The sequence below is a fragment of the Carassius auratus genome, linkage group LG28B (genome assembly GCF_003368295.1).
Source record: "Carassius auratus strain Wakin linkage group LG28B, ASM336829v1, whole genome shotgun sequence".
Lineage (NCBI taxonomy): Eukaryota > Metazoa > Chordata > Actinopteri > Cypriniformes > Cyprinidae > Carassius > Carassius auratus.
Genome location: NC_039293.1, coordinates 9,842,860 through 9,861,728, shown reverse-complemented (window position 1 = coordinate 9,861,728; position 18,869 = coordinate 9,842,860). Strand labels below are relative to the sequence as shown.

Sequence of the window (18,869 nt, the reverse complement as noted above, 5' to 3'; positions counted from 1 at the left end):
CTATAATTCTGCTGTTCACAAACGCCAATGATCTGGCAAAGAGTGAATTTTCATACTCACTTACATGCATATTTTAAGTAGAAAATTGTATGTTAACTAGCATATCAATAAGAAAGAAAAAAATCTAAATTTGACATATATAATTGTAAGGAAAAAAAAAAATCTAGGAAGGGGGGGCTACCGTAATGCTGTAGCCCAGGGGCCTAGGAAAAAAAAGTGATCTCTTTCTCTCTGCCGTTAGAAGCAGAGCACGCAGACTCAGATAATGTAGTGTCTAGGCATAAAAACTATCAATGCAACCTTCAATGTTGCTACCCTCTCAAAACTGCTGAAAGTCAAAGTAGTTCCTAATATTCAGTAACCTGGTGTCAGAACACAGCTGAACGTGTAATTGCAAAAGCAGGAATACTTACAATTGGATATATTTGGTATTTTATGAAGAAAACCTTTTACTTCATTTTTCTTAGATATGAGTGATATGATTAGATATGATTTTCCATCACCGTCTGCATCCAAATCTTTCTTTTTCTCCTTTATTCTGAGTGAAGTAAAAGATCTGCTCCAATCTTCATCAAATGATGATCTCTCTGTATCATGATACAGTTCACATGTGAGATATTCTTCTGTTTTCTCTAAGGATGGTCTCTTATGGTTGGAATATTATAGAGCCCCATTCCTTGTTTTTATGATGACGCTAAAAACTATTTTCTTATGCTCAATCTTGACTCTCTCTCTGGAGGAGCTCCACTGTCAAACACTGCTCGTCCTAATGTGAAGTTTGTTTTCTCACACATTTCCCCCAGCAGAACAATCCTCAGGGGATCACTTTAACACAAAAACACACATGCTTAAGAAATTTGCGGACCAATAATAGATTTGAAAAATTTTGATAAAACGTCAGTAGAAAAACTACAACTAGAAATTATCAGAAACATTTTAGGGTCCATAGATTGAGGTCCAGAAGAGATGTGTTCAGTTCTGGCATCACCTCCATCAATCTTATCCTGATTCAATCCGAGATAAACCCCTCGCCAATGAAACCTCACCAGAATCTGATCCTCTAAACAGACTTGCTCTTCAGATAATCCACAAAATGCAGCTCCTCACTGGCTACAGCTTCAACCCCAAGCCATTATTAAAGAAAATGACAAAAATCTAAAAGACACTCATGATGAATCCCTAAAAATACACTTTGACCTTCAAAATAAACTCCAATGCTACTCTACCCTAAACAGAACCACTAAATTTGCTAGTTATTTATTGATTAAACCATTTAAAGAAAGACAAATCCTCTCCAAATACAGATTAAGTAACCATGATTTAGTAATAGAGAGAGGAAGACTTGGACAAACATGGAAAATGCCCTTTTTTTTTTACTTTTAAATGGCAACACAACTGCAAAATATGTATTAACCAGTCACAACGTTAGATGTTAAACATGATTAACTCAACACTGCTTTACTTTATCTTTTCATTTATTTAGATGGATTTTATTTATGTTGTTATATATATGTTAATGCTTTGGCAACATTGTGTTACAGTCATGCTAATAAAGCTTAACTGAATTGAAATAGAGAGGGAGAGAGAGAGAGAGAGAGATCATACAAAGTATTTTCTTAAGTAGCATCAGTGACACGATATCTAGCTATAATATATTTTGACAATATTTTTTATTGTAACAAAATGGTAAACTCCTGGAAGACAGACATATATGCACTATTTGTTAAATCATCAAAAAGAATTACATGATACCAAGATAACAATGCGTTCTGGAAACTTGCCTTAGAGATTATGAAGAAAATGCTACTAATCTTTAACTCTAAAGCACTGCTTTTGGTCTGGCTTTTTCTTCCCATGATAATTGAAGTCAACTAGCAAAAAAGCTTTTTGAAATTAGCTAAACACACATAAGTATACACACATCTTAAAATTAAAGAGGGTATAAACAAGATATGTTGAGATAAAACAGAGGCCATAAAATAGGTTAACAAAGTTAGATCAGAAAGTTTCTGATGTTTCAAATAAAATGCAGATTATGATTTAGAGTCATTTTTACTCGGTGCTGATAGACTCCACGTGCTCTGCTGCGTCTCTGTGCTGGGGCGTCTGCTGTTTGAACATGGAAACTCATTCTAGAAAGAGAGAATGAGAGGTACACTATGGTATCTAACTTAAATGTTTTACAGAAAGAGCAGTGTCAAATGTCACATCAAGCACAATAAGCATAAAAAAACACATCAGTATATTAATTTATCTGAATATGTTTACTGATTAAATAATTAAGTCAAGATATACTCTTTTAACCCAAAATTTAGCATTTCACACTGCTTACATTAATGCAAGATTTGTGGCTGTTTTCTCGTTATGCCTCCTGTGTGTTGAGTGGTTGAACTTTCTTCTCTGTGTTTTGCAGGTTTATGGGTTGATAAACAGAACGATTGAAAGTAAATTTCCTCTGTTCGGAGTTAAATAATTGTCAGTCAAAATTTAACACAATAGCACACACTGTAATAAAGCTACATGTCATTCTTTAAACTTTTTTTTTTAAAGCAACATAATTACTGATTCTAAATAACGAGAAGTAATAATTACCTTGAACAATGAGTCTGATGTTAATGTGCTGTTGAGATGAGACAGAGCAGCGATATTCTCCCTGGTCCTCTTTGGTCAAATTTGATATTTGTAGAGAGAGATTTCCAGGAGAGATTTCATTTAATAGTCTGACTCGACCTGTATCTCTCTCGCTCTGTTCATGTGGGTAAATTTCTTCAGAGTTTTTGTTTATTGCAGTAAATGTCCATGTAAGTTGTTCAGGTTTAGCCTGTAGTTCAGTACAGGAGCAGGGCAGAACCACAGACTCTCCCGAGTGTCCCGTTTCCTTAGCCACAGGTTTATTCTGATCTAGATCACACCCTGACAACATATTCATTTACATTCACATTTATTCATTTAGCAGACGCTTTTATCCAAAGCGACTTACAAATGAGGACAGTGGAAGCAATCAAAAACAACAAAAAGAGCAATGATATATAAGTGCTATAACAAGTCTCAGTTAGGTTAACACAGTACATGTAGCATGGGCTTTTAAAAAATATAATAAATAAAAATAAAACAAAAAGAATAAAAAAGAATAGAGCAAGCTAGTGTTAGAGGTCTTTACACACACACACACATAGACATATACACACACACATACACAATTGCATAATAAATGAAAAGAAAATCTAATACAAAAAGATTAGAAAGGTAGTTAGATTTTTAAGAATAGAATTAGAATATTGAGTGATAAAGTTAGAGGGTCAAATAAAGATGGAAGAGATGTGTTTTAAGCCGATTCTTGAAGATGGCTAAGGACTCAGCTGCTCGGATTGAGTTGGGGAGGTCATTCCACCAGAAGGGAACATTTAATTTAAAAGTCCGTAAAAGTGACTTTGTGCTTCTTTGGAATGGCACAATCAAGCGACGTTCACTTGCAGAACACAAGCTTCTAGATGGCACATAAGTCTGAAGTAACGAATTTAGGTAAATGGGTGCAGAGCCAGTGGTAGTTTTGTAGGCAAACATCAATGCCTTGAAATTTAAGCGAGCAGCTATTGGAAGCCAGTGCAAATTGATAAACAGAGGTGTGACGTGTATTCTTTGTGGCTCATTAAAAATTAATCTTGCTGCCGCGTTCTGAATTAATTGTAAAGGTTTGATAGAATTGGCTGGAAGACCTGCCAAGAGGGCATTGCAATAGTCCAGCCTGGACAGAACAAAAGCTTGAACAAGGAGTTGTGCAGCATGTTCAGAAAGAAAGGACTTGATCTTGATGTTGAACAAAGCAAATCTGCAGAACCGGGCAGTTTTAGCAATGTGGTCTGAGAAAGTCAGCTGATCATCAATCATAACTCCAAGGCTTCTGGCTGTTTTTTGAAGGAGTTTTGGTTGATGTGCCTAACTTGATGGTGAAATTGTGATGGAACGATGGGTTTGCTGGAATCACAAGCAGTTCTGTCTTGGCAAGGTTGAGTTGAAGGTAATGGTCCATCATCCAGGAAGAAATGTCTGTTAGACAAGCTGAGATGCGAATAGCTACCGTCGGATCATCAGGATGGAATGAGAGGTAGAGTTGAGTGTCATCAGCATAGCAGTGGTATGAAAAGCCATGTTTCTGAATGACAGAATCTAATGATGCCATGTAGACAGAGAAGAGAAGTGGTCCAAGAACTGAGCCCTGAGGCACCCCAGTAGTTAGATGTTGTGACTTGGACACCTCACCTCTCCAAGATACTTTGAAGGACCTATCTGATAAGTAAGACACAATCCACTGAAGTGTGGTACCTGAGATGTCTTTTGCCAGTAGGATTGATAGGAGGATCTGGTGGTTAACCGTATCAAAAGCAGCGGACAGATCAAGTAGGATAAGTACTGAAGATTTGGATTCTGCTCTTGTCAGTCTTAGAGCTTCAACAACTGAGAGCAAGGCCGTCTCAGTTGAATGTCCACTTCTGAAGCCAGATTGGTTGCTGTCAAGGAGATTGTTGTGTGTGAGAAATGTAGAGACTTGGTTGAACACAGCTCGTTCAAGTGTTTTTGCAATGAAAGGAAGAAGGGAAACTGGTCTGTAGTTCTCTAAAAGAGATGGGTTGAGGGTGGGTTTCTTAAGTAATGGAGTTATACGTGCCTGTCTAAATGATGAGGGAAAAACACCAGTGCAGGTACAACTGACGGAGAAATGGCTTGAAGGAGATGAGATGGAATAGGATCGAGGGGGCAAGTAGTAGGGTGATTAGAAAGGATGAGTTTTGAGACTTCTGCCTCAGAGAGTGAAGAGAAGGATGTAAATGAGTGTATGTTTGCTGGTGATATGAGCTTGGTTGATCTTGGTGTGGAAAATTGTGCATTAATGTGTTTAATTTTATTAATGAAAAACGTTGCAAAGTGGTCATCTATTAGAGATGAAGCAGGAGGGGGAGGAGGAGGACAAAGAAGTGAGGAAAATGTTTTAAAAAGCATGTGAGAGTTAGACGAATTGTTAATTTTGTTATGGTAGTATGTGATTTTAGCAGTGGACACATTAGCAGAGAAAGAAGATAGGAGTGACTGATACACAATAAGACCAGTAGTATTTTTGGATTTGCGCCACATCCTTTCAGAAGCTCTAAGCTTAGAACGGTGTTCGCGTCGAACATCAGATAACCAAGGTGCAGAAGGGGTGTTACGGGCTGGCCTGGAAGACAAGGGGCAAACAGTGTCTAAACAAGATGTAAGAGTGGAGCAGGTTACGTCGAAAGATGACATGTGGAGGGGTAAGCGTTGAGTCAGGAACCATGTTGAGGTAAAGAGTGAGGAGGAAGTGATCCGACGTGTGCAGTGGAGTAACCAGAACATGATCAGTAGAGCAGTTTCGTGTATAAATAAGGTCCAGTTGGTTGACTGATTTGTGAGTAGCACTAGTTGACACTCGGTTGAGATCAAAAGAGGCAAGCAGAGTGTGGAAATCAGCATACAGAGATTTATCTAGGTGGATGTTGAAATCTCCAAGCATAACTAGGATAATATATAATATATAATTCACAGCTGTTAGACTGACAATTATATTTACTCTGCACATTTATAGAAAACAAATGTTTTTTATTTACCTTGAATTTGTAAGTTAATGTCTGTATATGTAATATTTGTAGTTTGTGGAGCCTCACATCTATATAACCCTTCATCCTTCTTTCTGAGGTCAGAAATGAGCAGAGACAGATTCGCTGGAGAACTTTGATTAAACAGCTTCAGTCTGTTCTTGTAGTTGTCATCTTTAAATACTCCAAGCCACTGGCCTTCTCTTTTATAGTGGATCCAGTTGAATGTCCTGACTGTAGACTGAGGGTCAGTACAGGAGCAGGGCAGCAGGATTGATCCACCTGTGTAACCTGTTACTATTTTACACTCTCTATGATCTGAAACATGACATCCTGCAGACAGAGAGTTCCTTTCAGAATGGATCAATGTGAGTCTTATAGGTTAACATAAACATCAGGAAGAAGTAACAGTGAAGAGGATTTCATCACTGAATAATAATTCAACATGCATTAAAGTGTAATAAACTTACACAAGTCATATGTTCATAATCATATAACCTTTAGTTGATATAATCTTTACTGAGCAGGGATGCAGCTTGAGCTTTATGTTATGGTCAGGTTACCTGAGACGGTATAGATTTATGAACACTTCAGTTTAAAATGGTGAACAAAGATCACAATACTCAACTGAATCATTTAGCACTGCCACAGAATCTCAACGATTGATGACTGATTAAATTACTCTGAATTCAGTCAGAATAAAAATATTTATAAATCTGGACTTACCCTTAATAAAATGAAGCACAGAGAGGAAAAGACAGAAACAGAAAGGAAACCTCATGACTGATTGTCTGAACTCACTGATACACACTTCACTTGATCAGCAAGTGCAAGCCTTTACTATACTTCTGGTTTTATTTTGAGTCTTAAGGAACTTCTCATCATTTCCTTTTAAGCAGTTTCCTTTTAACTTCCTCAATGTATGATGTCAGATTTAGTAACTCTAGTGAGTATACATCATCACTACACAAACATTCTCCTAGAACTCTTTGCATTCAGTTAACAACAATTGAAACTGATCGAGGCAGAATACATGATATTTCTAATTTTAAATATTGAATATATCACATCACTTCAAAATGAGAAATATTACTTCAACTAGTACGAGTTTGTACTTATTATATATGTATCACCTGGAATAATATAGCTGTAATCAGCAGCGATTTGCTATATGTTTACAGGTCTAGGGGTGCATCGTGGAGCAGGGCCCTCCTCTTTTTGACCACAGGACGATGTACAAAGATTGTGGGAATAGCATCTGGTCTCAGCATACTCTTTAATTTTTTGGTCATGACAAATTGGTTTGCCTCAAAATGTGCCTGCAGATTGACTTGAGTTTAGTTTCCACACACAACTGTTTTTTTCGCCATCCACAAATGGTACATATCTCATGGTGGTTAAATGCACAGTTATAGCCAGGTAACACTGAGGTCTCCCTGCAATGTCTCACCATGAGTCTCAGCTCCCTGGGTTTTGCAAGGCTTTGCTTGTTCCTTATTTCTAGTAAATCATTTTCAATGTAAAACGGTGCAAATAAATGTAAGTATAATTACATAACAATTTGTTGTTGTTGTAATTTTCATTTATATTTAAATAGCTCCTGCTGACTTGAGCCAACCATTATTTTCTCCTCTCCATGTCAGCGGGGAAGCCATACATTCGCACACCTTTCTCTGACCGAGTGGAGCATCCCCATGCAGCACAGCAAACCATGTTGGAGACTATGCAAGGACAATATTAAAGAAAGGACACATACAAAATGCTTGGCATGCTATTAAATTTATTAGAAATGTATTCATGAATTGCTGTAAATAGTTAATTGCATTTATTTGAATAAAAATACAAAAAGTAATCTCGTAATATATAATTACATTTTAAAATAACTGTTGTCTATTTTAAAAAGTAATATACTCCTGTGATGCCAACCTGAATTTTCAGCATCATTACTTCTGAATGGCAGTGTACATGTTTATATACGAGTATGCTTAAGTTGTTTTAAACCTGAATATATTGTGTACATGAAAAAGTATTGTAAGAATTCTACTATATATAATAGATATATTTATAATACATAATTATATTACTATATGTAATTGTAAGAATTATAAACAATAAGCTTAATTTTACATTTATTTAACATGCTAATTACTGCTGGTAACAGTTAATTGACCCATAGTGCGGTCCCAGCTGAAAATCACCTGTCACCAGCCTGTCTCTACTACCTGTAAGTCATCAATAATGACATTAGTTAACATGAGATCAGTGAAAAAAAGAAGAATATGTAACATAAAAAGGCAACAGCAACCCGTTTTATATAACTTAACGTTAGCCTGAAATAAGTTTTTAAAATAACGGTAATTGAACACTAATCCTCAAAAATGACCTGATTTGATATTTTAAAAACAACATTGCTGTAACTACACACTCATGCTACATACATATGTCAGTGTGTTGTATAAATATATAAAATAAATGCATTTATTGATTTCTTATTATCAGACATCGTAGTTCTGTCACTCTATCAGTTTGAATGGCCGCCAACGCACTTCCTGGAACTAATTAAGTCGACACGAATCATGTGACAACCAAACATTTCGAACTTCTGTTGTAGCAACTCTCTCTCTATATGGCTCTGCATCGGAGGAAGGAAGATCTGTGATGAAATCCACTCCTACATGTGACCAAGGTCAGTTGGGAACAGGCAGCGCGTGGAGCTTGCCAGATGGTAGATGGTGAAGGCTCTTTGAGATGGCACACTCTGGACATCACTGTATGAACGTCTTTGATGATTGGGGTTCGGCCAGTTCTTAATAGCTGCTATCTTCCCCTCGTCCATCTGGATTCCACTACGGTTGATGTTGTATCCAAGGAACTGCACTCCCTTATCTGTACATTTATTTGTAATATGTTGTTGACCTTGTATATTCTGTACTTACTGCTTATTGCACTTCTGGTTAGATGCTAACTGCATTTCATTGCCCTGTGTCTTACATGTTGTATGACAATAAAGTTGAATCTAATCTAATAAAATCCTGGAATACGATGGGGGCATTGACCAATCCAAATGGCATAATGCAGTATTCAAAGTGACCAGTAGGTATCGCGAAAGCGGTTTTCCACTCATCCCCCACTCGGATGAGGTTACATGTGCTGCAGAAGTCTACAGTGGCTCCGCGGAGATGTTCTAAAGCCACTGGGATTGGCTGGTGTGGATAACTGTCCTTGTTATTTAACTTGAAATATGGGTTCCAATAACATTACACATCACATATCCTTTTTAAACTGTAAAAATGTATAATCTGAACTTTACTGTTATTTACTTATTATTTGTAACTTAGTTAAAACGTATTTTTTATACTAATCTTATATTCTAATCATGTTAGTATCTACAGCTAATTTAACCTCTAAACATTTTTTATATATAAAAATGTCTACAATTAAAATGTATAAAATGTAAATCGTTTAAGGATACTTCCTGCTCCGTAGAACAGAACATTTCGATTGAACATTGTCCTCTATGTGGTGTTGATTGAGATGTTGGCTGGTGTTAATATAAACTAATTTCTGGGTGTGACTTGAGGAAATCTGAGAGGAGACAGAAGATTTACAATGTTCATCTTCTCTATTATATGCACTGACCCAAACTCTCAATAGCATCTTGTTTTGAATATTTTTTCCATTCATCTGGGATCTTACCATATCCATCAAATGTTTTATTATAGTATTTTTCCAGATCTTTCTGGAATCGGTACAGAAACCACTTCCAGTAGGGCAGTTCAGAGAGGTCAGGGGTGATGCTCCAGTCTGCATAAACTCCTCCTGCTCTTCTATGTTCTCTCAAAGGTAATGTTCCATCTGGTTCATAGAAATCCTGATCACATGCCACTAATTCGGTGCAAATAACAGCACAGAGATACTGAGATTGAGAGAAATGCCACCCTTTAGTTCCATCTCCGTCATGGTTTTCTACAGTGTTGGTGCAGAATGGACACTGTGCCCAACAGCACCAACAGAAGTGATCAATCAGAAGCTCATCTGGTCTGAATTTAAAGTCCAGCTTAACTGGAAATGTTTTCGTGTTGAAGTTCCCACTGATTTCAGACATAACAGAGAGTGATTTCTCCATCACATCTTCTATAAGTTTCACATCAACATCATCATGTTTGACTCCACTGAGATCTTTTTCAGAGAAGATCAGCTCATCTGAGAGTTGCTGTGTGAAACTCTTTAACCACAAACTAACATCTCCACTGTTGACTTGAACATGTTCAGTAGATTCATTTCCTCTCTTCTCTTGAACATGTTTAGTGGATTCATGAGCTGCTTTTATTATCTTCTTCTGCAGGAGTTTAATGTTCTCCTTCATCTTTGGTAAAACACTGTCACTGAACTGACCAGTGATGTACTGACTGACTTTATCTCTGATGAAACTCTTGAAGTGATCTCTGGGATTATGAATGTAGTTCATGTATTTGTCAAAGTCCTCCTCTTCTGCCAGTGTCTTTAGGATGTCTTTCTCCCAGTTTGCTCTGCTTCCATTCAGAGATTCACAGTTTGATCTCATTTCATCTGCTAAATCTCTAGCAGTCTTCTTGTAGACACTCTGCTCAATGGGCTCTTTCAGTTTCTGACAGATGATCTCACCAAAAATGGCAGATGATGTTGCTCCTTGACAGTATTTCTGGAAAATACTATAGTATTCTTCTCTCTTCTTCTCAACATACATTACAGGATCATTGGTTTCCCTGAACAGTCTGTGTTGGTCAGTGATCTTCTTGTTTGCTCTCTTACAGATCGAAAGAACCAAATCCATGAAGAAATTGATCTTGAACACATATTTCATTTGTACTGTCTGATGTTCTGTTACTCTTGCCTTGATGTAACCTGTGAGTTTTTGAATGCAGCTGATGTTGTAGCCCATCTTTGAAATGTTAAATGACTGAATCATTTTGTCTGTCTGCTGAACAACATCTGTGACTAATGATCTGATCTGGGCTTCATCCGCTGGAGACAGAATTTGAGTAAATCCATGTGTTTCTTTAACTCTTTTTGAGGACTTTCTGAAAAGAACATATTCAGAATAAGTCAACACGGTAAAAATATCACATCTTTCACTGTAATGGTGAGCACTTTTGTAGATGCCAGTGAGGATTTGTTTCAAATCTGTCATTATGTCAATGTCTTTGATTGGAGGAATTTCTGTGAGGATCTTATTCAGTCTCTGTTCCCAAAATGAATCAAACTCTTTCTTCAGTTTTTCCTCATTATTTGCTTTGTCTTTAAATTTTAAGGCAAGTTCTTTGCTCTTTTCATAGAGACTATTTTCATAATGTGTCCTCTGGGCATCGATCTCCTTCTTCAGGTCTCGCTGCTGAAGAATCCCATTTAATTTTCTCTTTGTTTCTCTCACAATGTTTTCCTGAAGTTCTTTAATTCTGAGGTCAAAAGATGCTTTCCACTGAATCAGTTTATCTTTATCTCTGACTTTCTCAAAGAACTCAGACATTGATTTTTTCACTTCTTCATTTGTCTTTTTCAGTTCTCTTTTAAGATCAGTTTCCTTAACCTCATGAATTACTTGATTTTCTATTTTGTTGTGTAGATTGTTCTCAGTTTCCATCATGGCACTGCAAAGACTCCAGGACCACTTGCTGTATTCAGGCTCCAATATCCTGTAGGCTGCAATCTCCAAAGCATTGAAACTGGAGCTGAAGACAAATTGTTCCTTCTGTAAAGCCTCCCAGAGATCTTTAATACGAACTTTTAAGTCTATCAGCCTCATTCCATGTGATTTTGAGGCAAAATCCACAATAGTTTCCTTCAGTTCTTGAATATTATCACAGTACTTTGGGTTCGGTGGTGCCATTGGTGGTCTGCCCTCCCAGAAATGAGCAAAATACTTCACATCATTTTGTATATCAAATTTAGTGACATGACTGAAACAATCTGCATCAAATTCTTCCTCTTTAGCAGTGAGTTTTGTCATTTCATCCAGTTTCTCCTGCAGTCGTCTCCTTCCCTCCATGTTTTTCTCTCCAGCTGTAACGTCTGAAACGTTCTGATGCACAAACACACAGCTGGGATTGAGCCTGACCTTCTTCATCCTCATGAAGGCCTGAACAACGATCTGAAGAATGTCCTTCATCTCAGATGGGTTTTCTCCAAAGATGTTTATCAAGGTCAGATTTCCAATTCCAACAACAAATGTGGCCAATTCATTGTCATGATCTCTTGTTGATCTTCCAGTCAATTCTAGAGCACGAAGACCCTCAGTATCAACCACCAGAATGTAGTCAATTTTCATCTGTGTTTTCATCTCGTCTGAGACTCTGACCAGCTGCATGAAAGCTCCTCTGGTGCATCTTCCAGCACTGACGGCAAACTCAAGTCCAAACATGGCGTTCAGCATGGTGGATTTCCCAGAGCTCTGAAGCCCTAAAACTGACAGCACAAAGACTCGCTGGTCTCCCAGTTTCTGGACGAGTTCATCTAGAACAGCAGAGATCCAGATCACAGGAACATGAGCAGCATCTCCATCCATCAGCTCCAGAGGAAATCCAGAGATCATCATCTCTGCTGCAAAACTCGGGAGAGAAGAGAAGTGAACCTGCAGGTCTTTCTTGTTCTTCTTCACTGATGAACAGGATTCATAGATCTGACCAATCTCCCTAATGATGTGCTCCAAACCAAAGGTTGCAGTCTGAAGATCCTCAGATATTTGCTCCAGATCAATTTGTACAGTTGTATTTTTGCTATCATTCATTGTTAAGACTGTTGACCACTTTTCATTATACTTGTGATGTAGAGCAGAAAGGTCAGCTGAGATATATTCATCCAGGAGGATTCCAATCCATTTAACAAAAAATATAATTTCATGTTCAGCACCTGTGTTCATTTCTTTAATGAAGAGCTTCACAAACTCACTTATATCAGATGCATGCTGCTGTTCACGGATTTTCTTCAAATCTGTTTGTTTTCTGCTGATGTCCATTTCTATCTCATCTTTTGAGGACGATGTAGTTCTTTGTTCTTCTGACTCCACTGATGCCCCAGTTTCCCCTGATGAGGCAGAAATGTTTCTTTGATTTCTGTCAGATCTTTCTTCTCCAGTAAACTCATCATCTGCTGTGCTGCTTCTCTTCCTCTTCTGCAGTCATCATCCTCTTCCTCATCTACTCTGATGTCTGAGTTTTTGGACAAGTCTGAAAGTCTGAAAGTGGAAGATGATTCTGAGAGACAATTCTTTATGGCTCTTCTGAGCTCTTCAGAAACATCTGACTGATTTCTGTTTTTCAGACCAATCCGATATTTTTCCTTCAACACAGTTACAGCAGTTTCATCCTCAGTAAAAAGACAAATGAGTGGCTTTGAGGCCTTATGGAGTTCATCAAGTTGTTTCATGTTTCTGTCATTCCTGTCCAGTCGTGGTAGAAGAACAACATTTACTGAGGCCATTTCAGTGAGGATCTGCAGCTGTTTCTCATGGTCTCCTGCCTCACCGTGTAGATTACAGAAGGCAACACAGTCAGTGAATTTATCATCATTTGTTCCAGAAGGGCAGAACCAGGCGATCTCCACCACTCCATCCATCAGGACTCTGGTTCTGCTGCTGCCTGGACAGTTCCTGTGGAAGAATGTGTTGTGTTTCTCATTGATCAGACTGTTCATCAGCTGAGACTTGGATGAAAACACAGAGCCAAACCTGAAGAAAAACACCATTGGAGTTTGTGCCTTGTAGATCGGCTGGGATTTACTGATGGTCTCATTGTTGTTGTTTCTCATCTTCCAGCTTTTGTTGATTTGTCTGAATGTCCAGAGAGGAAACTCAATCTGTTTTGTGAATGGATCAGGAACAAGCAGAGGCAGAGCGTACTGACACTGGGACAGTTTAGTCACCATCAGCTGCTTCAGGAAACCATCAGCACAATGAAACACCGCCATCTGAACATCCATCGGGTGGATTCGTTCAGAATTACTTTTTCTATCGCTAGACAAAGACATTTCAATAAAAATATCACCCTCATCTTTAGATGGGTCATAGTCTTGTTGCTGTGTGTGGTCTTTTTCATTGTTTTCTTTAGCTTTAAAGTATCTTGCTCTGTAGTCCATCATCAGTAGCTTTTGTACGAAAATCTGAACCAGATTCTCTTCGGCACAAGACTCTTGAGATTGTAATGAATGTTTGGTGATCTGAAGAACATCAGCAGCTCTCAGTTTATTGTGGTGCCTGTCTCCAAGATGAAGTCTGTGAAATAGATTATCTATCTTTTCAGCTTTGATTCCTGTTGTTCCAGTATTCTTGCTTTTTCTCTGCTCAACAAAAAAATAAAATTATTACATATCACTAGGTTCCTTGTAATTTTCTAAAAAAAAAACATGCACTTTATTCTAATGAGCAACTGATTAAATCATGAGATTGCCATAAAGGTGGTAAGTTATAATATTTCTGTTCAATTACCTGACATATTTCTTACCTAACGTCTTGTTATTGCCAGCTGATATTTGATGAATGATCATCTTACCTCTGTGGTGACGCTGATCACATCACTGTATACGGTGTAGTTAAGTTTCCCCACTGCTGCACACTTGATCTCAAACACAGTTCCTTCTCTCAGATCAATCAGAGTAACTGTGTGTTGATCCTTCAGCACAGCTTCAGATCTCCAGACTGTGTCCTGCTTCGGTTTATACAGTAATCTGAGCTCCACTGTACTAGGACATGATGAAGGAACCACCTTCAGAACCATACTCTGACCTTTGACCTCTTCAGTGACTGGACAGGCTGGTTTGGATGGAGGAATAAAGCAGAGAGCTTTATCACATCCATTTTCATACAGAAGAATGCAGGAACCAGGATTATCCTCCATTTCCTTTGAGGACACAATAAACTTGGCTGGTTTACGGTCTTTTGAATCAATTAAGTTCTTAAATATCTCCAAATAACTCCTCATAGACTTTTTGATCTCAGGAGTGAGCCAATGTGTTTGCTTGGAATCAAGGCTCTTCTCTTCAGTTTCTCCTTGTGCTGACGGACTCAGAAAGGCAGTTTGTTGAAGAAAAAGCACATCTGAGTGTTTCAATGATGTGAATGTGTAACTGACCAGATTCCCAACCTCCAGATCCATCAAGATGGCATCTATTTTGACTTCCACCTGTGCACCATAATCCTTCAGCTGTCGGAGGACTGTTTTTATGATCTCAGACTCTCTTTCTCTCTCTTTCAGCCAATGTGAAAGATCCCGTCTTCTGAATGGAGACGCGGCATGTTCCTGTAGAAGATCAATCAGTGCAGTTTCCTTCATCACGTCTCCACGGATGTTTGGCAGCAAAGAGCCGAGATTCTTCATGAGTCTCAACTTGTACATGCAGCAGTTTTGCTTCATTTTTAGAATTGTATCATGAAAAGCAGCAAACGTCTGAGCAGGCGAGTCTTTCAGAAGATCACTGCATTTCATCTCAGTTGTATTTAAACTCTCAATCACTGATTCTATCTTAATGATAAGATCCATGCGGATGTCTTTATGAAGTTTTGAAGCTCTTTTGTTAAGCTTGTTAAGAGGGAAAAGCCAAACTCTCAGTGGAATCGTCTGCTCTTGATTATCTTTCAGCAGTTCTGGAAGATCAGTGAAAACTTTCAAAGCATCTTCAAAAGACGCTGGGTTAGATGGCAGCTGAAAGTCGCCATAAAATGTACATGTGAATTTTTTGACTGCAGTTTTCTGACTGTGATCCATATTTAGATTAGCATTTGCATCTATTGAAACAGCACCCTGCAGTTTCTTAAGAGCCACTTTTACTTCTCCTTCTACTTTGCTTTTGTCCTCATCTGAAGAAACTTCTCTGTCAAACACAAAGCAGGCGTCTGCTCCATATAGGATTGCTGTCACCACATGGGTGGCTATATCAAGATCATCATCAGCCATATCTCTAAAAGGCAAATAGTTCAAAGTCAATTCTTCAAATCGGCTTGTTGAATGATAATGTAGCGTAAGTCTCTGCTGTTTGAAAGATGTTTTTGTGTCTCTTAGATACTTTGCTGCTCCACTAACATGGATGAGATCACCTAAAAAACTCAGTTTAAGTCCACCATCAATATTTAGCAATTTCGATTTGTCCTGAAAGGAGTCTGAAGCTGTGACATTGAATGCTGTATTAATTTGAGGACAAGTGTAAAATATTCTGCTGCAGTTGCTCTTTATTCCAAAGTCTGATTCCTGTAAAAAGAAAAAGGTGCTTTAACGTTCAACATTGAATTATTAGAAAAAACATTTCTCATCTATAAACTCTGCAGGTTACTGAAGTTACTGATTCAGTGAAGTTAAAGAAAGCCAGTGAAAGTACTTAATTAGCTGTTTTGAATCCCTTGTCAGAAGAAACATTGGAGCAACAGAAAAGGACAGCAGCTTGTAAGTGTTTTGCCTCGTTATCTCATTAGACTACTGTGTGATCGTCGTTGCTTGGAAAGTTTGGTTTAAATACTGTGTATCTTACACTGGTAAATAGGTGCTGAATTGGCCCTTGGTTTTGTATTTGCCTATCATGGGACTGCCCAGTTTCGGTCTGCAGCCCTCGTGTGAAGACGCGACTCTACCTGCGTGACTTTTTTTTCTCCCCTTTCTTTACTTTTGGTATAGCTTGTTCTCAAATACTTATTTAAGTCACTTGTAGTAACTATGTGCTTTCAGATCTCTATTATCACTACTAACACTTGGTGAGCACGCAATGTACGTCGAAGGAAGGCCTATACGACAAATCTATGGTCTGTCCCTCGGACCTCTACTACTATGCTCTCTTTTCCAGTTTGGTCTCTGGAACTGCCAGTCTGCTGTTAACAAAGCAGACTTAATTTCTTCTATTGCTACTCAACCTCATGGCACTGACTGAGACTTGGATCAAACCTGAAGACATTGCCACTCCCACAGCCCTCTAAAATAATTTCACTTGTTCCCACACTCCTTGTATGACTGGGAGGGTTGTAGGTACTGGTCTCCTTATATCAATAGAATGGAAATTTGATATTCAACCATTACCTACAGGTAACGGTTCATTTGAATCACATGCCATTACTGTAACCCACCCTGTTAAAATCCACTTTGTGGTCATTTATCGTCCCGCCAGGTCAATTAGGAAAACTTCTTGAGGAATTGAATGTGCTGCTATCAATACTTTCCTGAAAATGGTAACTCTCTGGTACTGCCTTGGTGACTTCAACATCCAACCTAGATAAACCCCAAGGCTAGCTGACTTCCACATCTGCTCACCTCATTTGATCTCCAAGCGAGTGTCTACTACAGCGACTCAACAAATCAGGCAACTGGACTTCATCTACACGCACTGGTTGCTCCGTGGACACTCTTTCAGTTGCTCCACTACACACCTCAGACCCACTTCCTCATTACTGCTACCTAGCAGTTACTTCTGAAGTGGCACACACTCCAATGCAGTTCACTTTCGACAGAACCTTACGTTCACTCTCTCCATCTCGCCTATCTTCTGTGGTTTCATCCTCACTCTCTTCACTCTCCTCAGTTTCAGCTCTGGACACAAAAAGTGCTACGGACACTCTTTGCTCCACTCTTAACCTCTTGCTTGGACAATTTTTGCCACTGTCGTCTAGACCAGCACACACCACCCCATCTTCCCCTGGCTGTCTGAGGTTCTCAGTGAACATCGCTCTAAACTCGGGCTGTCAGAGAAGGAAATTGGCATAAAATCAAGAATCTCTACGACCTCAAGTGTGAGTCCTTCTTCTCTTCGCTGCAAATGTCTTCACTGCTAAAATCATACTACTACCACAACAAAATGAACAACTGTTGTTGATGCTTGGACACTCTTCAAAAACGTTCTCTCTCTTCTTATTCCGCCTCTACCTCCTCCTCCATTGACTCTTACAGCAGGACTTTGCATGTTTTCTTCACAAAAAGACAAGAACCATCAGTGACCAATTCTCCACACCGTTCAGACTGGGATAACTCACAATGACCAATGCACACTCTCTCTCCTCCTTCTCTTCCACTCTCAGAGATGGACGTTTGCAAACTTATCCTGTCCAATCATTCCTACTGCTTTCCACTTGATCCTGAATACTGAAGCCCTGCGACTGGCAAGACGGACTTCAAAATCCCTCAGTACCTCATCTTACTGGACCTGTCTGCTGCTTTTGACACCATTAATCACCAGATTCTCCTGTCCATCCTCAGAAAGAGGGCATCTCTGGAACTGCACTCCTGTGTTTTAAGTCCTACCACTCGATAGATCCTTAAGCGTCTTTTGGAGGGGTGATGTTTCTAAGTCACAAGATCTTGCTACTGGGGTTCCTTAAGGCTCAGTACTTGGACCACTTCTCTTTTCTATCTACATGACATCATTAGGATCTGTCATGCAGAAGCATAGCTTTTTTTGTCACTGCTATGCTGATGACACCCAACTCTAGTTCTCATTCCAACCAGATCACCTGATAGTAGCTGCTCACATTTCAGCTTGTCTGGGTGACATTTCCAGCTGGATGAATGACCATCACCTTCAGCTCAATCTTACTAAGACAGAACTCCTGGTGGTTCCAGCAAACCCATCATTTAATCACAACTTCTCTATACAGCTGGGTTCTTCAACCATAACTCCTTCCAGGACAGGTGATGGATCATCAGTTAAGCTTCACAGACCGTATTGCTACAACGACCCAGTCCTGCAGATTTGCCTTATACAACATTAGGAAGATTAGACCCTTCCTTTCAGAGCAAGCCACCCAACTTCTCCTCTCCACATCAGGTTACACTGGCTACCAGTAGCCGCTCGTATCAAATTCAAGGTACTGATGCTTGCCTACAAGACGACCACTGGCAGAGCACCAACATAACTAAACTCACTAGTTCAATCTTATGTGCCCTCAATAAGTTGGCACTCTGCAAGTGAATGATGCCTTGTGGTGCCATCCCAAAGAAGTTCACAAACACTCTCATGGACCTTTTCCTGGACTGTGCCCAGCTGGTGGAATGACCACCCAATCTCCATTCATACAGCTGAGTCTTTACTCATTTTCAAGAAACGTCTGAAAACTCATCTTTTTCTCCAGCACTTAACCAACTAATACTAGCACTTTTCATTCTTTCTTTTCCTGTCTTTCATATAAAAAAACCCTGGAGATAAAAACAATCTAATTAAGTACTATATATTATATCATGTAAAAAGGGTTTCCAGATTTTATAAAATAATTTCACCCCTGCTTCTCACTGAATATGTGATCTTTCTCTACAGGTA

At 38.8% G+C, this 18,869-nt stretch overlaps 2 protein-coding genes and 1 long non-coding RNA gene across 3 annotated transcripts in view; 1 reads left to right on the top strand and 2 right to left on the bottom strand.

Annotated features, from left to right (window-relative positions):
• The window catches only part of LOC113067602 (zinc finger protein 239-like), a 262,749-nt gene that overhangs the window by 97,863 nt on the left and 146,017 nt on the right, over window positions 1–18,869 (top strand). The gene's annotated exons all lie outside the window — the stretch shown is intronic.
• LOC113067505 (uncharacterized) lies at window positions 1,493–6,426 on the bottom strand. The gene is made up of 5 exons (XR_003279384.1): window positions 6,339–6,426; window positions 5,625–5,945; window positions 2,593–2,913; window positions 2,333–2,455; window positions 1,493–2,132 (listed from the first exon to the last, which is right to left on the bottom strand). It is a non-coding gene; the product is annotated as an uncharacterized LOC113067505 (long non-coding RNA).
• On the bottom strand, window positions 9,057–14,997 carry LOC113067359 (interferon-induced very large GTPase 1-like). The gene is given in 3 exon segments (XM_026239719.1): window positions 9,057–12,617; window positions 12,620–13,922; window positions 14,135–14,997. Coding segments are annotated over 3 exon segments (5,544 nt in total). The 5' UTR covers window positions 14,996–14,997; the 3' UTR covers window positions 9,057–9,237.